Genomic DNA, 24,346 nt, shown 5'->3' on the forward strand with positions numbered 1-24,346 from the left:
TGAAATGAAAAGACCTATCAATTGACAAACTCAAAAGGTAGGTCCAATCAATACCAAAGGATTAATTCCAAAATGGCCCCCTTGACTCTCCTCCTCCTCTAAGGCTTCTTTGAGAAAGCCAACAAAAAAATCAAATTGCAATAGAAGATACATGGGAAGGTTAATGCAATTTTTATGCAGACTCACGCTAAACCAAATAGTTAACATGAAAGTGTGCAATAAACAATGCTTTCCTTACTAAAAACTTATTAACATTTTAACTTTTTGTTGTAGACTTACACCAAAACAATGACACCTTTGTTCATACAGCTCTCATGTCCATACAAACGCTCGGAAATGGTTGGGTGTGATCACATCGATAAAATTTATTCCTTAGCATCTGCAAGACGCGATTCTTGTTATGCAAGATGACAATTGATCAGAACGAGAAACACTACTTGGGCCAATTTATGGTCAAGTTTGTAGGCAATCAATTGCCACTCACCTTCCATTTTCCCTCTGTTATCATGTGCAACTTCCAACCATCTGTGTTGATGGGCAAGATTGCATATGCCAGCACATTCGCTCTTCTTAACATATGGCAGCGCAAAAAAGCTTACTGTGCCCTTGAAATGCTTTCACTGGTGTGATATAGAGAGCCGTTGTTCTTCAAATACATAGATCCGTACTCCACTTTTGCAACGACTGACCTATTGATTTAGTTGGCATCGTATTGATTTAGGTGACACCGCACATTTCATTAAAATCTGTCATTGCTCTTTAACCTTGCCTTCTACGCAAGGAGTGTGTTTGACATTAGTACTTTCATATACATCCGTATACCCTAAGCATGTTTATATACCCCTGGATGAATCCAAGAATATCATAGATTCATCTTTGAAGGGGTGTGCAAGTTAGAGAGTCTTGGTAGTACGACACGCCATCAATGCTCAAGAGTGGGTGTAGAGCCAGGTATCAAACTATACCGGTCCGCACTCATAATTAACACGAAAGGTTAGGTATCGAGTTCCTGTCATAGCTCTAGCATCTCTACTGTTGCAAGGCTTTAACCTTGATTCAGTATGGCGCCCCATTTACATTATGGTGCAATAAAAAAGGGTCTACAAAACTTTAGAGTACTTAACACAAGAAATTCTCTCGGATTGAAAATGTACCAAGAAGCGTTTGCCATTTGCATCATGTTTTAGAACAACAGTCCTTCAACACTCCATTGACATTCCTAAACAATCATTACTCAAAAATCCCACACCTCAAGGACATGCATCAGATTTGGTCAAAGTGGGCAAGGCCACAAAATAAAGCTACCACTGCTTCAAAGAGAGATGCATCTGATGTGTTTATACAATAGTTCGGATGATTATACTGTCAAAGCCATTACTTGTTGAGCTAACGCAGGAGATTGTTGTAGCAACTCCTTGAAATTATTCTCAACCTCCTTCATCTGTCGCTCCAAGTACTCTAACGATGTCTGCACACACACGAGGTTAGGAAACTTTTACGGCAGTGTTTGTATGTTTCTCTCTGACATACGTGCGCACGTGCACATGCTTTTTTGGGTAATGCTTTTACTGGTGGGAAACCTCAAAAATCACACACACATTTAGGCAAAGCCATCTGATGCCCTATGCAACAGACTTCTGTACCTGCAAGCTGTTTAGTGTAGCCTCACATTCTTTGCCTCGAGCTTGATACTCCTTAATAAGGTCATCTTTTGACTCTAGAATGAACCTACACCAACCTGATCAAATTAGAAGAGCAGCTTTGCAAGATAAACTTATTAACCAGCTTCTCTACAAAGACGAGGGATGCTCTCATCTTGTAATCAACAGGAATGATACTCACGCCCTTCCTGCAATGAACAAAACTATTCTCTCTCTCTCTCTCTCTCTCTCTCTCTCTCTCTCTCTCTCACACACACACACACACAATCATTTTTTAACATGAACATCGTCCTTCAGATAAATATAAATCATATGCCAACAACCACAGAGATGTGATCCCATAATCCATGAACTATACAATCAAATACCACGACTATTTCTCAATTCTCAATCTCTCATACGTCCTAACTTTCTTGTTCTCAATCCCTCACACAGAAAGCTGCACACAAGGCGCTTCAAACGCGCCATAATGCCAGAGTGAAAAGTCATGCAGGATGTAGCAAACCAAGCCGTCGCAAGAAGAACCAGATTCACCATAAGAGCTCTACCAACCAAAGACAAATGCAAGGATAACCAAATTCAAAGTTTCTTCTTGATAGACTGTAAAACGTGCGCAAACTGCTGCTCTACTGACACATCAATGCCAACATGGAAGCCCAAATATCTGCAAGTCTGTCCTCTAGGTAGCCAAGTGAAATTATCATGCACACCCCCATTGACAATCTTCATCTACTCCTACAAGAAAGCCAAACGACTTATACAAATTGATGAGAGCACCACTAGCAAAGCAAAAGGTAGCTAGAGCCTCCCGTAGACTGTCCAAGGTGGGAGTGTCATAGCGTACAAACTTCAAAGCGCATAGTGTCATCTGCATACTCCTGATCCAACAAATCTGGTGAGTCATCCAAAGGCATAGTAAGACCTCTAACTGTGGTGTCCTATGGGGCAAGAAGAGAGACATGGCTTTAGCAAAAAACAGAAAGTAGGCTGGCACAAAAGATTAGGCCATATGAGCGTTGATGTTCTTTCCTCTCATGTTGATACTAAGGGCTTAAAGCTTGATTTTTGTAATGAATGCCAATATGGAAAACAAAAACAAGTGAGAAATTCTTATTACTCTGGTGTCCCTCGCAAATCTGATCGTCTTGATCTTGTACATTCTGATGTGTGTAGCATGCCTGTCAAGAGTATGGGTGGTACTGCGTACTTTGTTTCTTTTGTTGATGATTTCTCTAGGAAAATATGGGTTTATTTGCTAAAGAATAAAAGTAACATGTTTGCTTCTTTGAATATTTTTCATGCATTTGTGACTACCCAAACACGTAGGAAGTTGAAATGCTTGCATATACACAATGGAGGTGAGTTCACATATGTTGAATTTGTTAAGTTTCGCCAAGAAAATGGTATCAAGAGGGAGCTAACAGCCCCTTATAGTCCTTCGTCTAATGGTGTGGCTGATAGATATAACAGGACATTGTGTGAGAGATATCCTAGGTCGTTGGCTTCCCAAAAGTATCTCATCCAATAAGGAGTCGCGTTCTAGATTGTAGCTCTTGATATCCTGGGTCCTTGGTGTTGAGCGCAGGGAGTGTGTGAGAGCAGGAGGAGATGGGCACACACTGCAGGAAGTAGGGTGCACAGCAGATCGAAAGAGAGAGAGAGAGAGAGAGAGAGAGAGAGAGAGAGAGAGAGAGAGCTCAACATAAGAAACCCACGCTTCTCTAATTTTTGAGGGTTCTTTGTTTTATTTAAGTACACTTATAAGTTGTCCGGCCAAAGCGGTCGGACACTTAATAAAAAATGTGTGTACTCACTTATAAGTGAGTTTTAAGTATAAGTATGTGTACACTATACAAGAGGGGGGGGCACAGGGGGCCTTTACCCCCAACAACCTCCCACTTAAAGACCCAATGTGGTACCTTTAAGCAACTCCCACTAAAGCGTATGCAATGCTCATGTTGAGACTTTGCAAGACTTTTAGTGAGGACATCTGCAGGGTTATCTTGTGTTTTGATCTTTGTCAATGAGACAAGACCATCATCCAAGACTTGTCGTATAAAGTGGTACCGCACATCTATGTGTTTGGTACGAGCATGAAACATGGCATTCTTAGCCAGGCATACAGCACTCTGACTATCACAACCAAGCACTGGAGCATGTGCAGGAAGACCAAAATCCCTGACCAACTTGCCAAGCCATATGGCTTCCTTAGAAGCCTCTGTAGCTGAAATATATTCAGCCTCTGTAGTGCTCAGTGCGACAATCTTTTGCAACCTTGAACACCAAGAAATAGCACCTCCAACAAGTGTGAAGACATACCCATTGGTAGATTTTCTAGTGTCAAGATCACCTGCCATGTCCGAATCACAATAACCCCGCAACGCAAGTGTACTCCCATCATAGCATATACATATGTCCTGTGTACCTTTCAAATATCTAAAGATGCATTTTACTGCCTCCCAATGTGGTTTGCCAGGGTTGGACATAAATCGGCTAACAACTCCCACTGCATGAGCAATGTTTGGACGTGTAGCAACCATGGCATACATCAAAGAACCACAGGCGGATGCATAAGGAATCCCTTTCATGACTTGTTTGGCAACATCATCTTTTGGGCAATCAAGCTTGCTAAGCTTTGTGTGTGGCGGTAAAGGCACACCAAGAGGCTTAGCATCAGCCATATGAAAACGTTCAAGTACCTTCTTGATGTACTTGTCCTGTGAGAGAAACAACAATCGTTTCTTTCTATCTCGCTTAATGCGCATGCCCAAAATATTTTTAGCTGCACCCAAATCCTTCATAGAAAAAGCTGAATTCAGCTCTTTCTTCAATGCATCTAATGTCGCTCTATGCTTTCCTGCAAGTAGCATATCATCCACATAAAAGACCAACACAATAAGGCTTCCATCCTCAGCCTTTTTAGTGTAAAGACAGTGATCTGCATGACTGCGTTTGAACCCATGGTTGAGCATAAAAGTATCAAACTTCTTGTACCACTGTCTAGGGGATTGTTTCAACCCATACAAGCTACGTTTCAATTTGCATACCAAATGCTCTTTCCCTAGAATGACAAAACCCTCAGGCTGCTGCATATACAACTCCTCATCCAAGTCACCGTGTAAGAAAGCAGTGATCACATCTATTTGATCCAGCTCCAAATCCAAGATAGCACATAAAGCAAACAGCACACGGAGAGTGGACATCTTTACCACAGGTGAAAAAATCTCCTGGAAATCAATGCCTTCCTTCTGTGCATAACCCTTAGCAACTAGACGTGCTTTGTACTTGGGTTTGTCATCAACACATTTGACCTTATAAACCCATTTGTTAGGAATAGCTTTCCTTCCTTTAGGCAAAGGCACAAGCTCCCATGTATTATTTGCATACAATGATTGCATCTCAGATTTCATAGCAAGCTCCCACTTATTCTTATCTTCACATGACTGGGCCTCTTTGTATGTAAGAGGCTCTCCCTCATCCGTCAACAAGACACAATCCAAAGAGGGCTGAAACCTCTCTGGTTGTCTTCTTACACGTGTAGACCGCCTCACCCAATGATCTACATTAACCGGCAAGGGTTCTACATCATGCGGAACATTAACCCCATCAAATAGAGGCAGATTTTCAGCATTTATACCCTGCTGTAATTGATTTTCAGGCTGCTGTAATTGATTTTCAGCATGCTGATTTTGACCCTCAGGCTGAATTTCAGCATCCCCTTGCTGTCCATTATCATCTGGCTCAATGATAACACGCTGACCCTCATGACCAGCATCAAAAGGAGCTGAATTTTCAGTAGAAAATGGCTGTGAAAGTGACTGATCATGCTGAAATTTCACCTTTTTCTTATCGAAGTCACTGGATGTGGCACTTTTCAGCAGCTTAGGTTCATTAAATACCACATCCCGGCTGCGAATTACCTTATGTGACCCCGGAATCCAAACTCTATATCCCATTTCACCTTCATCTCCATAGCTCAAGAAGATGCCTTTCAAGGATTTCATATCGAGTTTGGTCCTTAAGTCAACAGGCACATGTACATAGCATTCACAACCAAAGACTTTCAAGTGGTCATATGAAGCCGGTTTGCCAGACCAAACCTCTTCAAGGATGCCACCATCAAGTGCACGATGTGGAGATCAGTTGCATATATGCACCGCGGTTTTAAGTGCCTCTCCCCAAAACAATTGCGAGAGATTAGCTGTAGACAGCATGCACCGAATCTTCTCGCATAACGTGCGATTCATACGCTCAGCCACACCATTTGAAGATGGATTATAAGGGGCAGTGAGCTCCCTTTTAATCCCATTCTCATCACAAAAAACATTAAAATCTTTAGAAACATACTCCCCCCCATTATCTGTACGTATGCATTTAAGTTTCAAACCCTTTCGAGTACAAACAAAGGCATAAAACTTTTTAAAAGCATTTAAAACCTCACTCTTGTCCTTGAGCAAATAAACCCATAGCTTACGTGAACAATCATCAATGAAAGACACAAAGTAACGAGAACCACCATGAGTTTTTATTGGCATTGTGCATACATCAGAATGTACAAGATCCAAAATACTAGCCCTTTTAGAGGCTCCATGAGAGTAAGAAGCTTTTACATGCTTCCCAAGTACACAATCATCACAAAAATCAAGTTTAGAGCTTTTTACATCAATCCTGCCAAGAGAGGAAAGAGTCTGCAGTCCCTTATGACTCATATGTCCAAGACGCTTATGCCAAAGCTCCATGTGTGATTGCACTTCTGCAATTGCAACAAAACGACCAGGTGATGCCTTGCAGTGCAAATAGTATAAAGTACCCTTCTTACTGCCTCTAGTCACAAGCATAGATCCCTTTTGGATCTTCCACATGCCACCACCAAATGTAGTGAAGAAGCCTCTGCTATCCAACTGCCCAACTGAAAGCAAACTCTTCTTGATACCACGCACGTATCTAACATCATGAAGAGTGAGTTCCTGGCCATTATCAAGTGCCAGGTGTATGGTGCCAACTCCCTCAATGTCACAAGCATAGTTATTGCCCAAATACACTTTTCCAAGGTTTCCTACAGTGTATGAGGCAAAACACTCCAACGAGGGAGTTACATGAAAAGAGGCACCACTGTCAACAATCCAAGATTGTGACAGGCCATCATGAGTAGAAAGCAAAGCATCTATCACATCATGCTTAGTGATATGCATATCCTCAACAGTCATGACATGTGGATCTAAAGATGCAACATAAAGATCACTAGTGTCTTCATTTTCATCAATCTCTTTAATGACAACACTAGAGATCACATTTGCCTTTTCAGGCTCACTTTCCTTAGGGGTAGAGCTGCCCTCTTTGTCATTTTTCTTGCCTTTTGCATTCATTTGCTTCTTGCGCTCCTGCTCTTTCTTAAAATACCTGCAATCGGGCTTTTTATGCCCCTTTCTTCCGCATTGATAGCAAGTGATGTCTTGCTGTTTTTCCTTGCTTTTGCTGCGATTTCTTTGCTTATTTGCAACATCTTGCCTTTTTTCATTGCGACCACGCACATTATAGGCCGATCCACTACCACTCCCACTTGACTTGCGTCTAATCTCCTCATTGAGGATAGAGCCACGCACACCATCATAGGTCAAGTTGGAGTTGTTACTCAAAGAAACAACCAATGCTTCCCAAGACTCTGGCAGTGTCATAAGTAGAAAGATAGCCTTGAGCTTATCATCCTCAAAAGCCTGCAAACCTGAATCACTCAACTGACTCAAAATCCCACCAAAGGCATTCAAGTGATCAGAGACAGATTTGGACTCATCAAGCTCTAAGCTTACAAGCTTCCTGATGAGATGGACCTGATTTACAGGAGTCGTATTCTCATAAGTAGCTTTAAGCTTATCCCACACAGCCATAGCTGTGTCAAGTCCCTTGATGTCAACGAGGATATCATCAGTCACAGCCATCTTGATGTAAGTAATGGCTTTCCTGTTAAGCTTAGTCCAATCTGCATCTGACATACCCTCTGGCTTATTTGCAGACAATGCATCATCGCACTCTTTCAAGAAAAGAATGCCCTGTATGCGATCCTTCCACAAATCAAAACCTGTACCATCAAACCTACGGATCTCAAAGAGGCTCTTAGAGTCCGAGGATGACGAAGTGTCAGCCATAATGAGGCAAAACAAAAACTGATAATTTTCAGCCAAGAGGTACAATCGTTGTACCGCAAAAGCAAATGCAAATATACACTGTAAAAGTGTCTGCAAGAGCAAATATAATACTGTAATTTACTTCAGAAGTAAAATTTTCAGAAGATGACATATTGAGCATGTCAAACTCAACGCATAGAACAACCTCACATCAAGTATACATCACCAAATGCATTTGCAATGACCCCAATGATGTACATGCCACAGTTTCACTGCATAAATTACATTTGGCAATACACATAAGAGGTGAAAGTTGCTCAAAAATTGAATAAACACCTGTAGGCTCCACAAGCCTCAATCTCTCTGCTCAAATTGACCACAAATGTAAGTACATAAGTGAAATTTTGCCGAATTTTTCAAAATTCAGCAAAAAACCCCAAATTCTCACTGCTCAATTCTCCACTGTAGCTTTGCCACCTGCACCTTTAAGGAGTAAACTTGATAGTTTTTGCTGAAATTAGCAAAAGCCCAAAGTTTTGTCGCGAATAAGTGCTGAATTTGACAAATTTCAGCATAGTAGTAGAAAACCCCAATTCCAAACGTGAAATTGGGTTCCCAAAGTGCCCTGTGACAACCTGTAAACCTGTTTTTGTTGTTTTAACACCTGAATATGCAGAAAATGGCCTGTTTTTAGCCAAAAACAGCCCAAAAACACCTGTTTTGGACCTATAATTCCCTGTTTTCAGCGTATAAGTAACGATAGTCAACGTACCATACTTGGAGAAGAGAGAGAAAGCTGCTGCGCTGCTGTTTCTAGAGAGAGAAAATCTGCGCAGGAGAGAGAAACTCCTTCCTACGCGCGAGAGATTCGCCCAAGGCACGTAGCCTTGCTCTGATACCAGTTTGTTGAGCGCAGGGAGTGTGTGAGAGCAGGAGGAGATGGGCACACACTGCAGGAAGTAGGGTGCACAGCAGATCGAAAGAGAGAGAGAGAGAGAGAGAGAGAGAGAGAGAGAGAGAGAGAGCTCAACATAAGAAACCCACGCTTCTCTAATTTTTGAGGGTTCTTTGTTTTATTTAAGTACACTTATAAGTTGTCCGGCCAAAGCGACCGGACACTTAATAAAAAATGTGTGTACTCACTTATAAGTGAGTTTTAAGTATAAGTATGTGTACACTATACAAGAGGGGGGGCCACAGGGGGCCTTTACCCCCAACACTTGGTTTCCCAGAAGTATCTTATCCAATAAGGAATATTCAGTGGTTGGCACATGACAATGCAACACAAATGCTCACATATGCATGTTACAAGGCACAACGAACGCCGTTGAGCACTCCCCTGAGACAGACGATCTGCGGTATGAAGCTACTCAACGACTACTTAGTCACTCCCCCGCAAATAACCTAAAAAGGTCCGGACCATGAGTTCAGAGGACTGGTACAACCAAACGCTCCCCATACCGTAACGTGCGTTGCTTCGAGGTTCAAGCATACAACCAAACGCTCCCTAGACATCCCGTCTGGGTCGTTTGGAGGTTCTCCAGCATACAACGAAATACTCCCCAGACATCCCGTCTGCGTCGTTCCAAGGTTTTCAAGCATACAACGAAACACTCCCCAGACATCCCGTCTGTGTCGTTCCAACGTTTTCAAGCATACAACAAAACGCTCCCCAAACATCCCGTCTACGTCGTTCCGAGGTTAGACAAATACCAAAACAGCATTTCTCGCTACTCCACCCGAGAGTCAATCATCAAGCATTGAAATCAATATTAAAACCAGAGTCAAACAATTCAAATCGGCACCAAGACAGGTTTAATCAAATACCATCCATTTCAAACAAATTCCAAACAGGATCACCAAAAAAGTTCTTAAACAAAATTCAAACTTAAAAAGCAATCTCGACATCAATCGAGCTCGAAAAGACGATTGGCTTTCCATCTTGAACCTTGCACAAAATTAGGGTTAAATTTCTTCCATAAATTTGTAGCTGACCACTATTTCCTTAATTTTTTGAGTAATTTCTTTTTATTGAAATTAGAATATTTAAATGTGTGCACTTGAACCGTAAGGCTAGGAGCTATAGATCTACTGGAATTATTAAAATCCATCACGAATGGACAACTCTGATGTGTCATATGATGGGTGAAATTAAGCATCGCGAAGGAGTTGTACCGTCAGTTTTTTTTTTTTTTCCGAGAAAAAGATCCTTCTATTAGTTACTGAAAACTGCCCATAGGGCTACATCCACCTCTGCAAGAGAGGGCTACAACAAGCATGATAGCGACACTCTCCTAATGAAAAAACAGCATATATACAATGAGGCTAAATCAAGAGATGGGAGGAGGGAAGAGCCACACAGGTGGACAGTAGTGCCATCTGGGCACCCCTTGGACTATGGTGTAGAAAGGCCCAGGGCGCCAGAGTTGAAGGAAAGCCTCGCCGCGCTCCCGCATGCGATCGGAGCTGCCCTGTAGTCCCTCAAGCTATCCTCTGAGAGTATGGATCAGCTCTAGCCAAAAGTCACGAACAGTCTCTGCTGATGGCACATGGCGAGCCTCAAAGATACGGAAACAGCGGGCCCGCCAGATGAACCAGAGAGCTAGGCCACTGATGAGCTCCCAACACTCCTCTCTCTCACTGCACCACTCCTGTGGAGTAAGCTCTGTAGCAAGCTGGAGTGTAGGTCGTCCCCCCTGCATCACTATCATCCTGCTGGTGGAAGATAGCTCAAACTGAAGTGCCGGGCCCGTGAGGGTCGACCAAGCCGCTGCCCCCCAAGTGTACTGTCGAGCCGTGGAGAGGGCAGGCATCAGCCGAAGAACTCGTAGCCACACCTGCTGGGCTGAGGGACAGTCCCAAAGACAGTGACGCTGACTCTCCACCAACTGGTCACAGGCTGCACATGCGGCCGAGAGACCACAATGCACAAGCCAGCTCCCTACTGCTGTGGCTCTGTGTGCAACCAGCCACTGAAACAAAGTGACGCGCCTCGGCTGTCTGGAGTCCCACAGCCTCTGCCAAAAGGCTGCCAAGAACTCGACTGTGAGGCCCTCCTCCTGTCAATGACGTGCTGCAGCGGGGCGGGCCTCTCTCTGTGCTCAAGTATATGACGTCCAAGCCGAACAGTGTACTGAAAGAAGGGGACTCCTGGGCGGTTTGCAGAAGAGAAAGGGTCCCTCCATAGCCACTCACCAGGATCTCACTGTACTCGTGCCAGTGGACAACACTCCCAAGCCCATAGCCTCCAGTGTCCAGTCTCAAGAGCTGCTGGGTCAGGGTCTATGACGCAAGTCCTCTCACAGGTGCCCACAACTCGGATCCTCTGGAAACGGCCTCTACTGCAACTCGCTGTAATCGTCCCCCACCCTGAAGCTCGAAGAACAGGGCTAGGACAGTCTCTGAGCAGGCCCTGACTGAAATGAGAACCTCCAGTCGTGTGAAGGCTCCCATCCATCGGGGTGCTACTAGCTCGAGAGGCGTGAGCCACTCAGCTGGAACTGACTCTGAGATGTCCTGACACATGCTCTGCACCCCTCTCATGCCCTATAGCTGGACACCCTGCAATTCCTCAGACAAACCTGTGAACTCAAGCCAGTCACCTAGAGAACGCGCTGGACCTGCTTCCATGGGACCCCAAGAAACATGAGGCCGGCTCCCAACCAAGTGGCCTCTCTGAGTGCTAACCATGGGGTTCCAGACGAGGGACTGCCGTAGGCGCTCCTCCGTGCACGTCAGCTGTCTCTGCTCTAGGCCACGCCGTAAGAGCTCCCAAGATCGAAGCAGACTCACAGCGAATCAGTCCTCCAGTCTCTTGCTCAAACCAACTCGGCGCAACTCTGTAAAGATCCATCTGGTCGAAGGTTGCCAAGGGCCCCCTGACTGAGGCACCCTGGCACGAAGCCTCTGCAGCAAGAACTCCTTCCAGGGCTCCTCGCCTGGAAGAAGTCCTCTGACGACGAACTTCCCAAGAAGGGCTCTGCTCTGCTGTGCTGGATCAATGATCCCAAGCCCTCCCTAAGAACAAGGAAGTGTGATGACCGACCAAGCCACCTTGGCTCCGGCAATCTGAGTGTCACGACCTGACCAAAGGAAGTTCCTGATCAGCCTCTCTACCTGGCTGATACAAGAACTCGAGAAGATCCAGCAAGAAGTGATGTACCACATAGTCGCCAACAACACCTGGTTGGCAACTACTACTCTACCAGCCAGCGAAAGTCGTGTTGAGCTCCAATGTAATAGCTTTCTCCTGATGGACAGGAGAAGAGGAGCAATCTGCTGCTCGGGGGACAAGTCCAAACCAACCTGACAACCCAAGTACCCAACTGCAGTCCCTGGAGGAATCCACCTGAAACCCTCTCCTGGCATCCAATCTGGCACAGGAGCACTGCCAACCGAGAAAGCCACTGTCTTTCTCCAGTTGACCAGTGCGCCCGCTGGACAGCAGAAGGTCTCCAAAGCCCGCTCACATCTGTGTAGATTGGCCTCTTGGCCCTCTAAGTACAAGGCTGAGTCGTCGGCAAACTCAGCGTCCAGAAGCTCATCTCCCCGTATAGGGAGTGCTAAGCCCCACAGACCAACCTGCTGTGACACCAAAAATCTGCTCATCGCCTCCGCATAGAACAGAAAGAGAAAGGGGGCAAGAGGACAACACTGTCTGACAAATCGTGTGAGCATGAAGCGCTCACCTCTACCTCCTACCAAACCTGACTGTGAGCCTGTCTGTACAAAGTTGACACCCCTCTGATCCAAGCATTTGAGAAACCAATCCTGCGTAGAGTGCCCTCTAGAAAGTCCCAGTCAACTCTGTCGTATGCCTTCTCAAGATCGAGAAGAAGAATCACAAGGTCCTCCCCACGGAGCCGTGCCAGGGCAGAAGCCTCCCAGAAAGTGAAGATGTTGTCAAGGATACTGCGTTCCTTGACAAAACCTGTCTGAGTCCCATGTATAAGGCTCTCCAAAAGTGGCTGAATCCTCAAACTTAGAGCCTTGGCAAGAATTTTGTAGGCTGAGTTGAGGATGGTGATGGGGCACCACTGTCGAATCTCATCCAAGGAGCCACCCTCCTTTGGAATGAGGTAAATCAAGCCCTCACTCATGCTATCCGGCATCACTCTTGTGTGCAGAATGTACTGAAAGGCACTACAAAGATCTGGGCCAAGCAGGTCCCAGTACTCCAAGAAGAAACTGGGAGTCCACCCATCCTCACCTGGACAGCTACCACGAGGTAGGGCCCTAAGAGCCGTGTGCAACTCCTCAAGCTGAAGAGACATCTCTAGTCTCTGGCGCATCTCCTCAGTCACAAGACAAGGCATCTGTGCCCAAACCTGCTCTCTGCATGCATCCTGCCGCTCTGACTGGGGCTCAGCCGACCGTAACTCACGGTAAAAGTCAATAGCAACTGCACCCATATCCTCTGGCTCACGAACAACTGACCCATCGGGTCTCCTCAACTAATTGACCTTGGCATGCGAGTGCCGAGGTCCCACTGTCTCAAAAAAAACACCTGTCACTCTGTCACCCACCTGAGTCCACCGAGATGCCTGTCGATGAAAGGCAAACTCATGACGCCTCTCCTCTGTGCAAGCAAGCTCCTGTCGAGCCTGTTGTAACTGCTCCTCCAACCATAGATGTCTGGATGCTGCTCCTGCATCCTCTGTAGTGAAGCAATGCCTCGTCTGAGACGCTGCTCCTCCTCTCTCGCTGCAGCCCGTCGAGCCAGAGACTCCTGGAGAAAAAAGTGGCTAAGTTGAGCTAGGCCTAAGGCCACTCTGTCTGCAAGAAGAGCCTGGCTGTCCATGCCCTCTGTCCAAAGAGCCTCTACCCTCTCTCTGAGTGCTGAGTCCAACAACACCCGCTCTGGGATGCGAAGCATCGTGCTCCCACTCCTCTGCCTGTCTGCCACTGTGAGGATCACTGGTGCATGGTCCGAGAAGGATGTCCCTGTCAGGATGCCCACTGATCCCCCCAAGTCACTGAAGTGGTCACTAGTGTAGAAGCGATCTATCCGTGATAGATTCACTCCACCCACTCTGCGGTCCGACCTAGAGAAAGCAAGACTCTCTGGAGGCCTCACAAAGCCAGAGTGCTGCCATGTATCCGAGACCCTCAAAGTCATACACAACCTCTCCCAAGCTGCTAACTCGACTCCATGCACAGTAGCATGGCTGCCTCCAATCCTGTCAGAAGGGTCCTCCAACATGTTGAAGTCCCCCCCTACACACCAATGGTCAGCCTGTGGCAAAGACTCAACAATCTGTGACCAAAACTCTGCAAGAGCACTCACCACATTGGGCGCATAGATGTTCAGGAAGCCCACAAGGCCACCCTGAACCTACATAGTAATCCACTGAGCCTTGCCTAGCAGAATAATCCCTCTGCCCACAATGGCCTGCTGCAATGAGTCCGCAATAGTCATACATACCCCACCCTGGATGCCTCCAGGGCCAAAAGCAGCTGACCAAAAGGTATCATATCGTCCATGCAAAATCTGACCACATCGCCGAATGCGGCTCTCAGACAGATGGTGCTCCTGGAGCATAAGGAGATCAATCTCTCCTCCCACAAGGCAACGCTGAAGCTCCTGACGCAATCGGCCCCGCTGTCGCTGAAACTGGGGCCCACCTAGTCTCTGCACGTTCCACGAGACGATCCTCACGGGGAGCGAGAGAGAACAGATGCTGCCGCAGCAGCAAGACGGGCTATCTTTGAGGCTAGCTTGGATGGGGAGTAATCCGCATCCGAGCGTCCTCTAGATAGGCGAGACTGGAGTGAGTGCCTAGTCCAAGCCCAAGCAGAGCGAGCCGTACGTAAAGCAACCTCCTCTGTCGAGGAGTCCTCATGAATGTATACATAGCAAGGCAAAGCCAGAGTGCTGCCATGTATCCGAGACCCTCAAAGTCATACACAACCTCTCCTAAGCTGCTAACTCGACTCCATGCACAGTAGCATGGCTGCCTCCAATCCTGTCAGAAGGGTCCTCCAACATGTTGAAGTCCCCCCCTACACACCAATGGTCAGCCTGTGGCAAAGACTCAACAATCTGTGACCAAAACTCTGCAAGAGCACTCACCACATTGGGCGCATAGATGTCCAGGAAGCCCACAAGGCCACCCTGAACCTACATAGTAATCCACTGAGCCTTGCCTAGCAGAATAATCCCTCTGCCCACAATGGCCTGCTGCAATGAGTCCGCAATAGTCATACATACCCCACCCTGGATGCCTCCAGGGCCAAAAGCAGCTGACCAAAAGGTATCATATCGTCCATGCAAAATCTGACCACATCGCCGAATGCGGCTCTCAGACAGATGGTGCTCCTGGAGCATAAGGAGATCAATCTCTCCTCCCACAAGGCAACGTTGAAGCTCCTGACGCAATCGGCCCCGCTGTCGCTGAAACTGGGGCCCACCTAGTCTCTGCACGTTCCACGAGACGATCCTCATGGGGAGCGAGAGAGAACAGATGCTGCCGCAGCAGCAAGACGGGCTATCTTTGAGGCTAGCTTGGATGGGGAGTAATCCGCATCCGAGCGTCCTCTAGATAGGCGAGACTGGAGTGAGTGCCTAGTCCAAGCCCAAGCAGAGCGAGCCGTACGTAAAGCAACCTCCTCTGTCGAGGAGTCCTCATGAATGTATACATAGCAAGGCAAACACTGCATATCAGCAAAAAAGTACACCACAATGTGCCTATATCCTGCTGAGTCTAGGAGTGTCACCGCAAACTTGGCCAGTGGCCACAACGTCTGCAATAAATCTGTAACTCCAAGTTCTCCCATGTGGTGAGAGAACTCAAGAACCTGTGTATGCAACCATCCCACCACTGAGTCGATGGACCACTCTGTCTCGGTCCTACCACAGAGGGGGAAGGAGAAACCAACTGCTCAGTCCAAGGCCTCTGTCCCCCTAGCGGCGAGGAACAAAGCATGGACCCTGAAGCAGGCTGCCTCGTGGTCTGCTGCGGAATCGCCGAGAAAGCAAGTGAACCCGTAGTCGAAGAAATCCCAGCGGCGTCGAAGGTCAATGTTCGTCAGACCACGAGGGATAGCTGCAAGGGAAGATGTCTGAATCTGCAGAGGGGGCCGCAAGAAGGGCTGACCCTCTCTCGCTAGGCGACTCGTGGCAAAGGCGCTGCCAAGAGATCTCCTAGCCGCCGGCGAGGGACTAGTCTCCTGAGTCGACTGTGGAACTGGAGCAGGAGGGGGGGGGTAAGGAGCTGGAGGGGGCGGGGGGGAGGAAAAGCGGGGTGGGGTGAAAGAGGTAGAGAGGCGAGGTGGGGAGTGGACGGGAGCAGAGGGCGGGGGGGGGGGGGGGGGGGATGAGGAGGAGGAGGGGAACTCTGAAGGGGGGGCCGCTGGCGAGGGTGAAGCGGAGGTGGAAGCTAGCGTAGGGGGCTCCACCTACTCAAGAGGACCAAAGCGGTTCCCCATGGGAACCCCCTGCTGCTGAGTAGGCACCTGAGGGCCACTCTGAGTGTCAGGCTGTCGCTGTGGCCCCTGGCGTCGACGGCCACAGGCCTGCTGCCACCCCTCCTCCGCTGGAGCCACAGGCTCGGAGGGTGACTCTGAAGTTGTGCGCTGTGCCGCTGGCTGTGGCTGCGGCCCAGCCTTGGCAGACTGGGGTTGAGGCTGAGGTGCAGGTCGTGGCCTCCTCCGTGGACAGGCCTTCGCTAGGTGGCCCATCTGTCTGCAAATGAAGCACTGGTTCGGAAGACCAGAGTACTCCACACTCTGTCTAAACCAACCCTAACTCACCCGAGGCAGAAGGATGACCTTCGGGAGCGTGTGGATATCTCTGACCAAAACTCGAACTGAGGGGATGCCAGCCGCCTTGGCAACTACTGATGCTGCCGTACGAGGTGTCTCCAGGACAGTCCCGATGACGGGGCCAATCCTGGAGAGAAGTGGTAGGTACTCCCTCTGTAAACTCGGAAAGCAGACTGAGATGGAAATGTCTGCCTCCTCTACTAGCACATCCGAAGTCGGGTCAAAACCATGTCGCCACTGTCGAAAGTGCGCGCGTGATGCTCGGATGGCCAGTGGACTCATAGCAATGACCTTGGAAGCCATCTCGGAGGTCTCGAACTCGATCTGGTAGTACCCCCCTCCGAGAATCTGGACATCCAAGATCTTGCCCACCTCTGCGAGAAGGCGGGCCTGGAGAAGGTCACGCAGCTCTCCTCTACTGGGTCGAGTGCCGAGAATCTTGCAAATGACCGAGGTCGCCTGCAGACGCTCTGCCTCTGCGGCTAGGCTCGCTTGCTCTGTCAGTGAAAGAGCAAGTCGAATGGTGGGCTCAGCGGTGTCGGGCGAGGGGGCTTCGGAGGAGTCCCTCTGGGGTGGAGCATGAGCCTCCATTAGTGTCTGCTGCTCTGAAGGAGAAGGGCGGACGAGAAGGCTAACGCTTGAGAGCTCGGCAAGGAGAAACCAACTGAGAATCCACTGCCAGGCAATTCAAACGAGGCCTTCGGGGGGGGGGGGGGGGGGGGAGGATAAGGGGCTGGAGCGGCGAGGGCAGCGAACAAGAGGGGGGGCAGCGGGCGGGGCTGCACTCTGGTTGGGCTGCGTGCAGGCTTGGTGTAAGCTCAGCAGCGCGCGCGGACAGACAGCTCGCAGGCAGGGGGCAGCGCACAACAGGGGCAGCGCGAGGGTGAGGGCGAAGGGGGGGGGGGGCTATGGCACAAGGGAGCAAGAGCAGGCGGGGGGGAGGGGAACGCGCAGGAGCAGCAACGAGCCTTTTTTCAACTGCTGTACCGTTAGTTCGGTAGGAGAGACCAGGAAACAGATATTCCTGATGAGTCACGTGATGGGTGTTGAGAGCATTTACTGGTGCAGAAGAAAGATTGCACGTTTCGAATGTGCAAAGATCACCGATCTTTAAACAAGATCACTATCAATAATCGCTTTTCAATTCCTCGGATTGATGATATTCTCGATAAACTGCAGGGTGCAAGCATTTTTAGTCGCATTGACTTAAAGAGCGGGTATCATCAAATATGCATAGCCCCTTAGAATGTCCATAAGACTGCCTTTCGCACAACCTTTGGACTCTATGAATTTTTGGTAATTCCTTTCGCCTTTACCAATGCTCCTACCACATTCAATCGAATGATGGATCGAATTTTCAGCCCACACCAAGCTTTTACAGGAGTTCTTTGATGACATACTCGTCTTTTCGAAGACCGTAGAGGAACATCGGAAGCACTTAGACATAGTGTTTCAAGATTTGCAAAATCATGAATTGCATGTGAATGCAAAGACAAGTGAGTTCTTTCTCACTGAGATACACTATCTCGGCCATATAGTCTCACACAACCAAGTGAGTATGGATCCCGCAAAGATCCAGGTGGTACAAGATTGGCCAACCCCCACTACAGTACATGTACGTAATTTCTTGGGATTGTGTTCCTATTATCGGAGGTTTATCCGAGGCTTTGCTCAAGTACATGACCTCTCCATGACTTAACAAGGAAGAAGATCCCTTTCAAATGGGGATCGAGACAACAAGGTGCCTTTGATAGGCTAAAGTATCTATTAAGCCATGGACCTACTTTGATAGTGTCATACTTAAGGAAACCATTCGAGGTTCACTGCAATGCTTCAAGTAATTGCATCGGTGCAATGCTTAACCAAGAAGGCCATGCAGTGGATTTTGAAAGTAGACGGCTTAAGGATGCAAAATTGCATGCCTCAATCTACGAGAAGGAACTTATGGCTGTGATTCACGCCTTGTCTACTTGGAAGCACAATCTTCTAGAAGCGGATTTTGTGATCAAAACCAATCATTAGAGTTTGTGGTATTTCCTTACATATCGGAAATTATCTGAGAAGCAAATGAAATGGGCTAACTTTTTGTCCATGTTCCACTTCCAGTCCTTCATACGACTGGGAGTAAGAATGTGGCTACAGACGCATTGTCTAGACGGCCTAGGGTGAATGCAGTTACTTCTGTATACCACCAAGAATTGGAATCACTTCCAGAGTTGTATCCAAACGACCCAGACTTCTCCTCCATTTGGAGTAAGTAACAGAACGGAGCAATTTGCGTGGCGGCACCACTGAGGAAGAAGATCATGGAAGAAGCACATGCTTCGCCTTATGTGGGTCATTAAGAAATTCTCCGTACAACTTTAGCATTGAAAAGGTATTCTTTTGGCCAAGCCTTAAAGCAGATATTGATCAATATGTCAGGGGATATTTGGTTTGCCAAAAGGTAAAGTATGATCGGCATAAGACGCCTAGGTTACTCCAACCTCTATATGTGCCTGATCAACCTTGGGAGAATATTGCCATGGATTATAGTATAAGTCTCCCAAAGACTCGAACTGGAAATGATACGATCTAGACCATTGTGGACGGATTTAGCAAGCAAGCTCACTTTATTCCAATCAAGAAAACAATCAAAGCAAATCATATGGCTAGGATTTTTCTAGCACAAATCTTTAAGCATCATGGGATGCCCCAAGTCTATTGTGAGTGATCGAGATTCTCGCATGACAGGAAATTTTTGGTGTGCTTTGTTTGATAACCTTGGCACGACGTCTAATTTTTCTTCTGCATATCATCCTCAAAACCGATGGGAGAGTGAGATTGCCAATTCCACAGTATTAGATATGTTGAAATCTTGTGTGTCAAAAACGACAATCTGATTGGGAGAAGTATTTGTCCCTTGTTGAGTATGCGTATAACAATATCGTGCATTCGTCTACGGGAAAAGCACTCTTTGAAATTCTTTATGGTAAGCCTTGCTTCCACCGATCCTTGTCACTAAGGATAAGATTTTTGCAACAAATCAATTTGTGCGAGTGTAACAGACTTGGACACTCCAAGTCAAGAATCAATCACGACAGCACCAAATAACCACTTCAAACAATTCACAGATCACAATAGATTTGCACTGGCCCGGCGGAGTTCCGTCCCTAGAGATATTGGCCCCAAAGACTGGCGCCCCTTTCGGTATTTCTTTTTATATTAATCAGTTCAAAGTACAAGAGAGTGGATCGGGATTCACTCTCAGACTCTGCGTCCAGATGCTCTGAGAAGTGAATGCCCAAACCACTTATTTAGAGTTACAAGGGATGCCCAAAAGCAAAGCCCCAAAAGCTTGAAAGCAAAAGCCTCAAAGCAAAAGCTCTTTTCCCTCTCTCACAGAGAGCTTCTAGAAGCAAAAGCAAATTCTCTCTCTCTCTCTCTCTCTCTCTCTCTCTCTCTCTCTCTCTCTCTCTCTCTCTCTCTCTCTCTCTCTCTCTCTCTCAATGAGAGCAACAAAAAGCAATTATGCTTTTCTGGCCAAAAGCTGAGATTTGCATCGCTCAAAAATATCCCTTTTTTTTATTTATTTATTTTTACCTCCGCGATTTTCGGAAATTAGGGTTTTTGACAGAAATTAGGGTTTGCAAGAATTTTAGGGTTTCTGGCAAAAATTAGGGTTTTTGATGTCCGCCACATCATCACTTTGTGACATACCCCCCTCTTGAAAGCATTGTAATAGACCGCGATTACGCCTGCAAAACCAACAAAAGCCATAAACCGTCTTAGCAAACACTGACTGTTAGTACCTACGTACTAGGAACACACATCTAGCACATATACAAAATCGACAGTCACATCACACGACATCACAGGACATCACTAGACATCACATGACATTCAACATTCATTCGGATCTTAGACCATCAATCATTTCATCTATCAGTTCCTACACTTAAACAAGTCAAGAACAAATCAGTATCATATTATCGGGAATTTCAATTCATATAGTCATACAACAGAATACTGTCAGCTCACACTATCCCTGAAACTCAAAGAGACATCAATGACTTTAATATCAAAAATCAAGGCAATGTGTTGACAAAGGAGCGGAGCAACTCCCCTCTTGTGCATACCCGTTGCACCAGATTCCGCCCAAGCTGAGTTCGGGGTTCCATTTAGAATAGACTATGCTAATCCAAATGCTTCAAGGTAAAGATTCACAATCTGAGGAGTATCTGCTAGGTCTTCCTCCTCCATCCACTTCGCATCCAATGCAGGATAGTTCTTGAATTTAACCAAGAACCGGCTTATCAATTTACCCTTAATCTTTCTGTCTTTATGTGTCAACATCTGTTTTGGAACAAGGATCTCCTTGTTTTCTTCCACTCCGGGTTGCTCATCAAGCTCCCCATCTTCGGGCACATCACCTATAAAAGGCTTCAAAAGACTCACATGAAAAGCATTGTGAATTCTCCAAGTATCGGGCAACTTTAGTCGAAAGGAGACATCATTTATCTTTTCGGAGATCTGGAAAGGTCCGTAGTATTGCATACTAAGCTTTGGGAAAAGCCTCTCCTTTCCCTTTTTCTTTCTCAGGTGTGCCTTCTCAAAACGTAAGAGCACCCAATCGTTCTCCATCGCGACGATGGCGATCTGCTGCCTTTTTCTGTCTTGGAGACTTCTGCAAAGGCTCGCAGACCTTGACAAAAGCCGTGTCCAAGTCACGCGTGTACTCATCGGCTTCAAAAATCTTATCTTTCGTGCTTAGGAAGGGTGGAACCTTCGTAGCACCTTCAATAATCTGAAATGGCGCCTTCCCCATCGAAGAGTGTATCGTGTTATTGTAGGCAAATTCCACCAAAGGTAAATACTTTCCCTATTGAGTCTTCTGATCCGAGATGTAAGGCTTCAATAAATCTAGTACCACTGAAATAGCAATCCCTAATTGCCCGTCAGTCTACAGGTCGAAAGATGACAAGACCTACAACTGCGTGCCAATGTTCTCCCAAATAGCCTTCCAAAACAAACTCGTGAATCTGGGGTCTCTGTCGCAGATTATCATCTCAGGCATGCCATGTAATCTGAAGATCTCGACCACAAACAGTCTGTAAGGTGCAGCGAAATGAATGTTGTATTTTCTCAAGATTAGTGATCCTTATTGCTCAAGGTTCCTTTTAGTTCTTAGGGAAAGAGAGAGCTTTCCGTCTTATGGAGAGTGCTATGATCACGAACAAAGTGAGTGGATTGTGCGCGCAAGTGAATGAGACTGAGAGAAGGAGAGAGAAGAGATACGACACCGAGAGGTTTGTAAAACCCTCCTCCGAAGGCCCCACTCTCGTCGGCGAGAGTGGTCTATTCTTTGATTGCACAAAGGTGTACAATGCGTATGCAATGGACTGATGCAATGTGACTATGCCGATGACGACGACGGTGATGACGACGTCTCGATGGCTGAAATCTGAGGTCTTCTAATCGCTAATTTCGGGGACTGTTTTGGTGGCTGAAAATGACTGTTTCGGCTGCTTTTTTATGGCTGAAAATGGGGGATCAATCTGCAACCTTCTTGGGGTGAAATCTGCTACTGAGTCATGGCTGAAAACTGCTCTCTTCAAGGCTGAAATCTGCTGATCAAAACGCTGAGAGTCTGGGAACAAAAACGTTGAGATCTGCTCTGTTAGGCTGACGTTTTTGTGGGAAAAACGCTGGCTGATATTGTGGCGTTTTTGGCAAGCCAAAACGCTCGGCCTTGGGCTGAACCGCCGGGTACTATCGCCACAAAGGGGAAACTGCAAGGCGATGGGAGATCTGTGGAAACGCTGAAGAAGGGGGAGGTATGGCGATGGGGGTCATGAGGGGGGGTACTGCTGAGAAGTTGCCTGTTGAGCGGGAAGCTCCAGCTGCCTCTTCTGCCAGAAAGTGTGCACTTGGGTTTGCTTATATATTAACTTAGCAAAATTGCCCTACCTACTTTTGTTGGAAAGTCACTTAAAAATAATAAGTGAAAATAACCAATAAATAGGAAAATAGGCTAAATGCACTGGAAAATTCCCCTAATTGATGCGAATGGATTTTGATGGGAATTCCGATGATCATGTTGTGTGCAACCGGAGGATATGCATCTATGCTAAGTGACTAGGCATGCACGGTCTACGAATAGACTCACAAAAGTGCCAGATCGTTGCTAATCTAGACTTGACTCAACTCACTGAACCCTGCTGTGGTATAGCTTGTCCACGGACACATAGGGTTGGGATGTGTCACGTGACACAGTCTCGCTAGGTGATAAGGCTTGATTGTTTTCTTCACTGGAATGAAATGAGCTTGCTTGCTAAATCTGTTAATAACAGTTTAGATACCATCATGACTACTCTATGTTCTTGGGAGATCAAAAATAAAATCCATTGCGATACTTTCCCAGGGGCGGATGGGGGTATGGGTAAAGGCTGTAACAATCCCTGTGCTTTGTGCCTGTCAAACTTGACCTTCAAGCGTACCAAGCAACTGCGCACAAATTCGTCCGCATCCTTCTTGAGTCTCGGCCAAAAGAAGTATCTCTCTACCCCTTTCAAGGTGGTAGCAATGCCGCCATGACCCGTAAAAGGTGGACAGTGGCATTCGGTCATAACCTTTTCCCTTAACGGCTGTGTAATGCACATGGTTTTCCTCATCAAGTAGCCATCCCAAATAAAATATCCCGCTACTATCTCCCCGTTCTGTATCCGAGTGAAAATATCTGCAAAATCTGTATCTGTGGCATACTGATCGACCATATCCTCAAAGCTCCTATGATGTATCGTGGAAATAGCCAGAACCAACGGCTTTCGGGACAAAGCATCTGCCACCAAATTCTTCTATCCCTACACGTGGACAATCTGGAAGTGAAACTGTGACAAGATGTTCGCCCACCGCATTTGCTTTCTCGATAGCTGCTTCTGTGACAAGAAGTAGCGTAAACTCTGATGGTCTGTGAAGACAGTAAAATCCGCTCCAAATAGGTAATGCCGCCACTAAGTAAGAGCATGGATAACCGCCAAAAGCTCTTTCTCATAAATCTGTGTTGTCAATTCCGGTCTTGAGAACAGTCGGCTCTCATAGGCAATGACATGGCCTTCTTGCATTAAGACCGCACCCAGACTACAACCACAAGCATCACAATATACTCCGAATGACTTCTACAAATCTGGCAAAGTCAAAATTGGTCCTGTAGTCAATTTCTCTTTCAGTGTCTGAAAGGCAGTCACCTCTGTGGGTCCCCACGAGAAAGGGACTCCTTTCTACGGAAACAAATGCAAAGGGGAAGCAACCTCTGCAAACTTTCTAATGAACCGCCTGTAGTATGAACACAAGCCCAAGAAGCTTCTAACTTCATGGACATTCTTCAAATCGAGCCAATCACGGATAGTCTCTATCTTGGCCGGGTCCATCTGCACTCCTACTGCCGACACTATGTGTCCCAAAAAGTGTATCTCTGGTAGGAAAATTTCACTTTTCTTTGCAATAATCACCAACTTGTGATCTCGTAATGCCTAAAAGACCTGTAGCAGATGTTCTCTATGTTCTACCTCATCCTTGGAGAAAACAATGCGATCTCTACACGGCCAGCCTCTGCTCAGCTATTCCTGTTGTGGCCAGGGAGCTATAAAAGCACCACATGCCCTCACTCAGGAAAGTTGTTGCCAATGCCAGCAAGAGAAGACTTTGCCGCCAGAAGATGCAAGAGATCGCGACATTACGAAGCACGGAAGTCGCTTTTCCCGCGAAAGAGCAACACGTATCTATTGTGGATTCGCCATACGAATTGTGGTCCCGTGTTTG

The 24,346-nt window shown here is 46.8% G+C and overlaps 1 protein-coding gene across 5 annotated transcripts in view; it reads right to left on the bottom strand.

Moving 5' to 3' along the window:
- Nucleotides 1-1,119: 1,119 nt before the first annotated feature.
- PFD1 (PREFOLDIN 1) overlaps nt 1,120-24,346 on the bottom strand; it is a 36,261-nt gene continuing 13,034 nt past the window's right edge. For 2 of the 5 annotated variants that reach the window (XM_086499047.1, XM_086499048.1), the window contains exons 4-5: nt 1,644-1,849; nt 1,120-1,468 (exon numbers count right to left, since the gene is read on the bottom strand). In XM_086499047.1, coding sequence (XP_086355173.1) covers nt 1,839-1,849 — 11 coding nt within the window. In that variant the 3' untranslated portion in view covers nt 1,120-1,468; nt 1,644-1,838. Of the gene's footprint in view, nt 1,469-1,643; nt 1,850-20,128; nt 20,284-24,346 lie in introns of all 5 variants that reach the window. The other 3 variants (XM_086499046.1, XM_086499045.1, XM_086499049.1) reach the window with 3 other exon arrangements.

The sequence above is a fragment of the Adiantum capillus-veneris genome, chromosome 24 (genome assembly GCF_014529385.1).
Source record: "Adiantum capillus-veneris isolate H3 chromosome 24, ASM1452938v2, whole genome shotgun sequence".
In the NCBI taxonomy this organism is placed as follows: Eukaryota; Viridiplantae; Streptophyta; class Polypodiopsida; order Polypodiales; family Pteridaceae; genus Adiantum; species Adiantum capillus-veneris.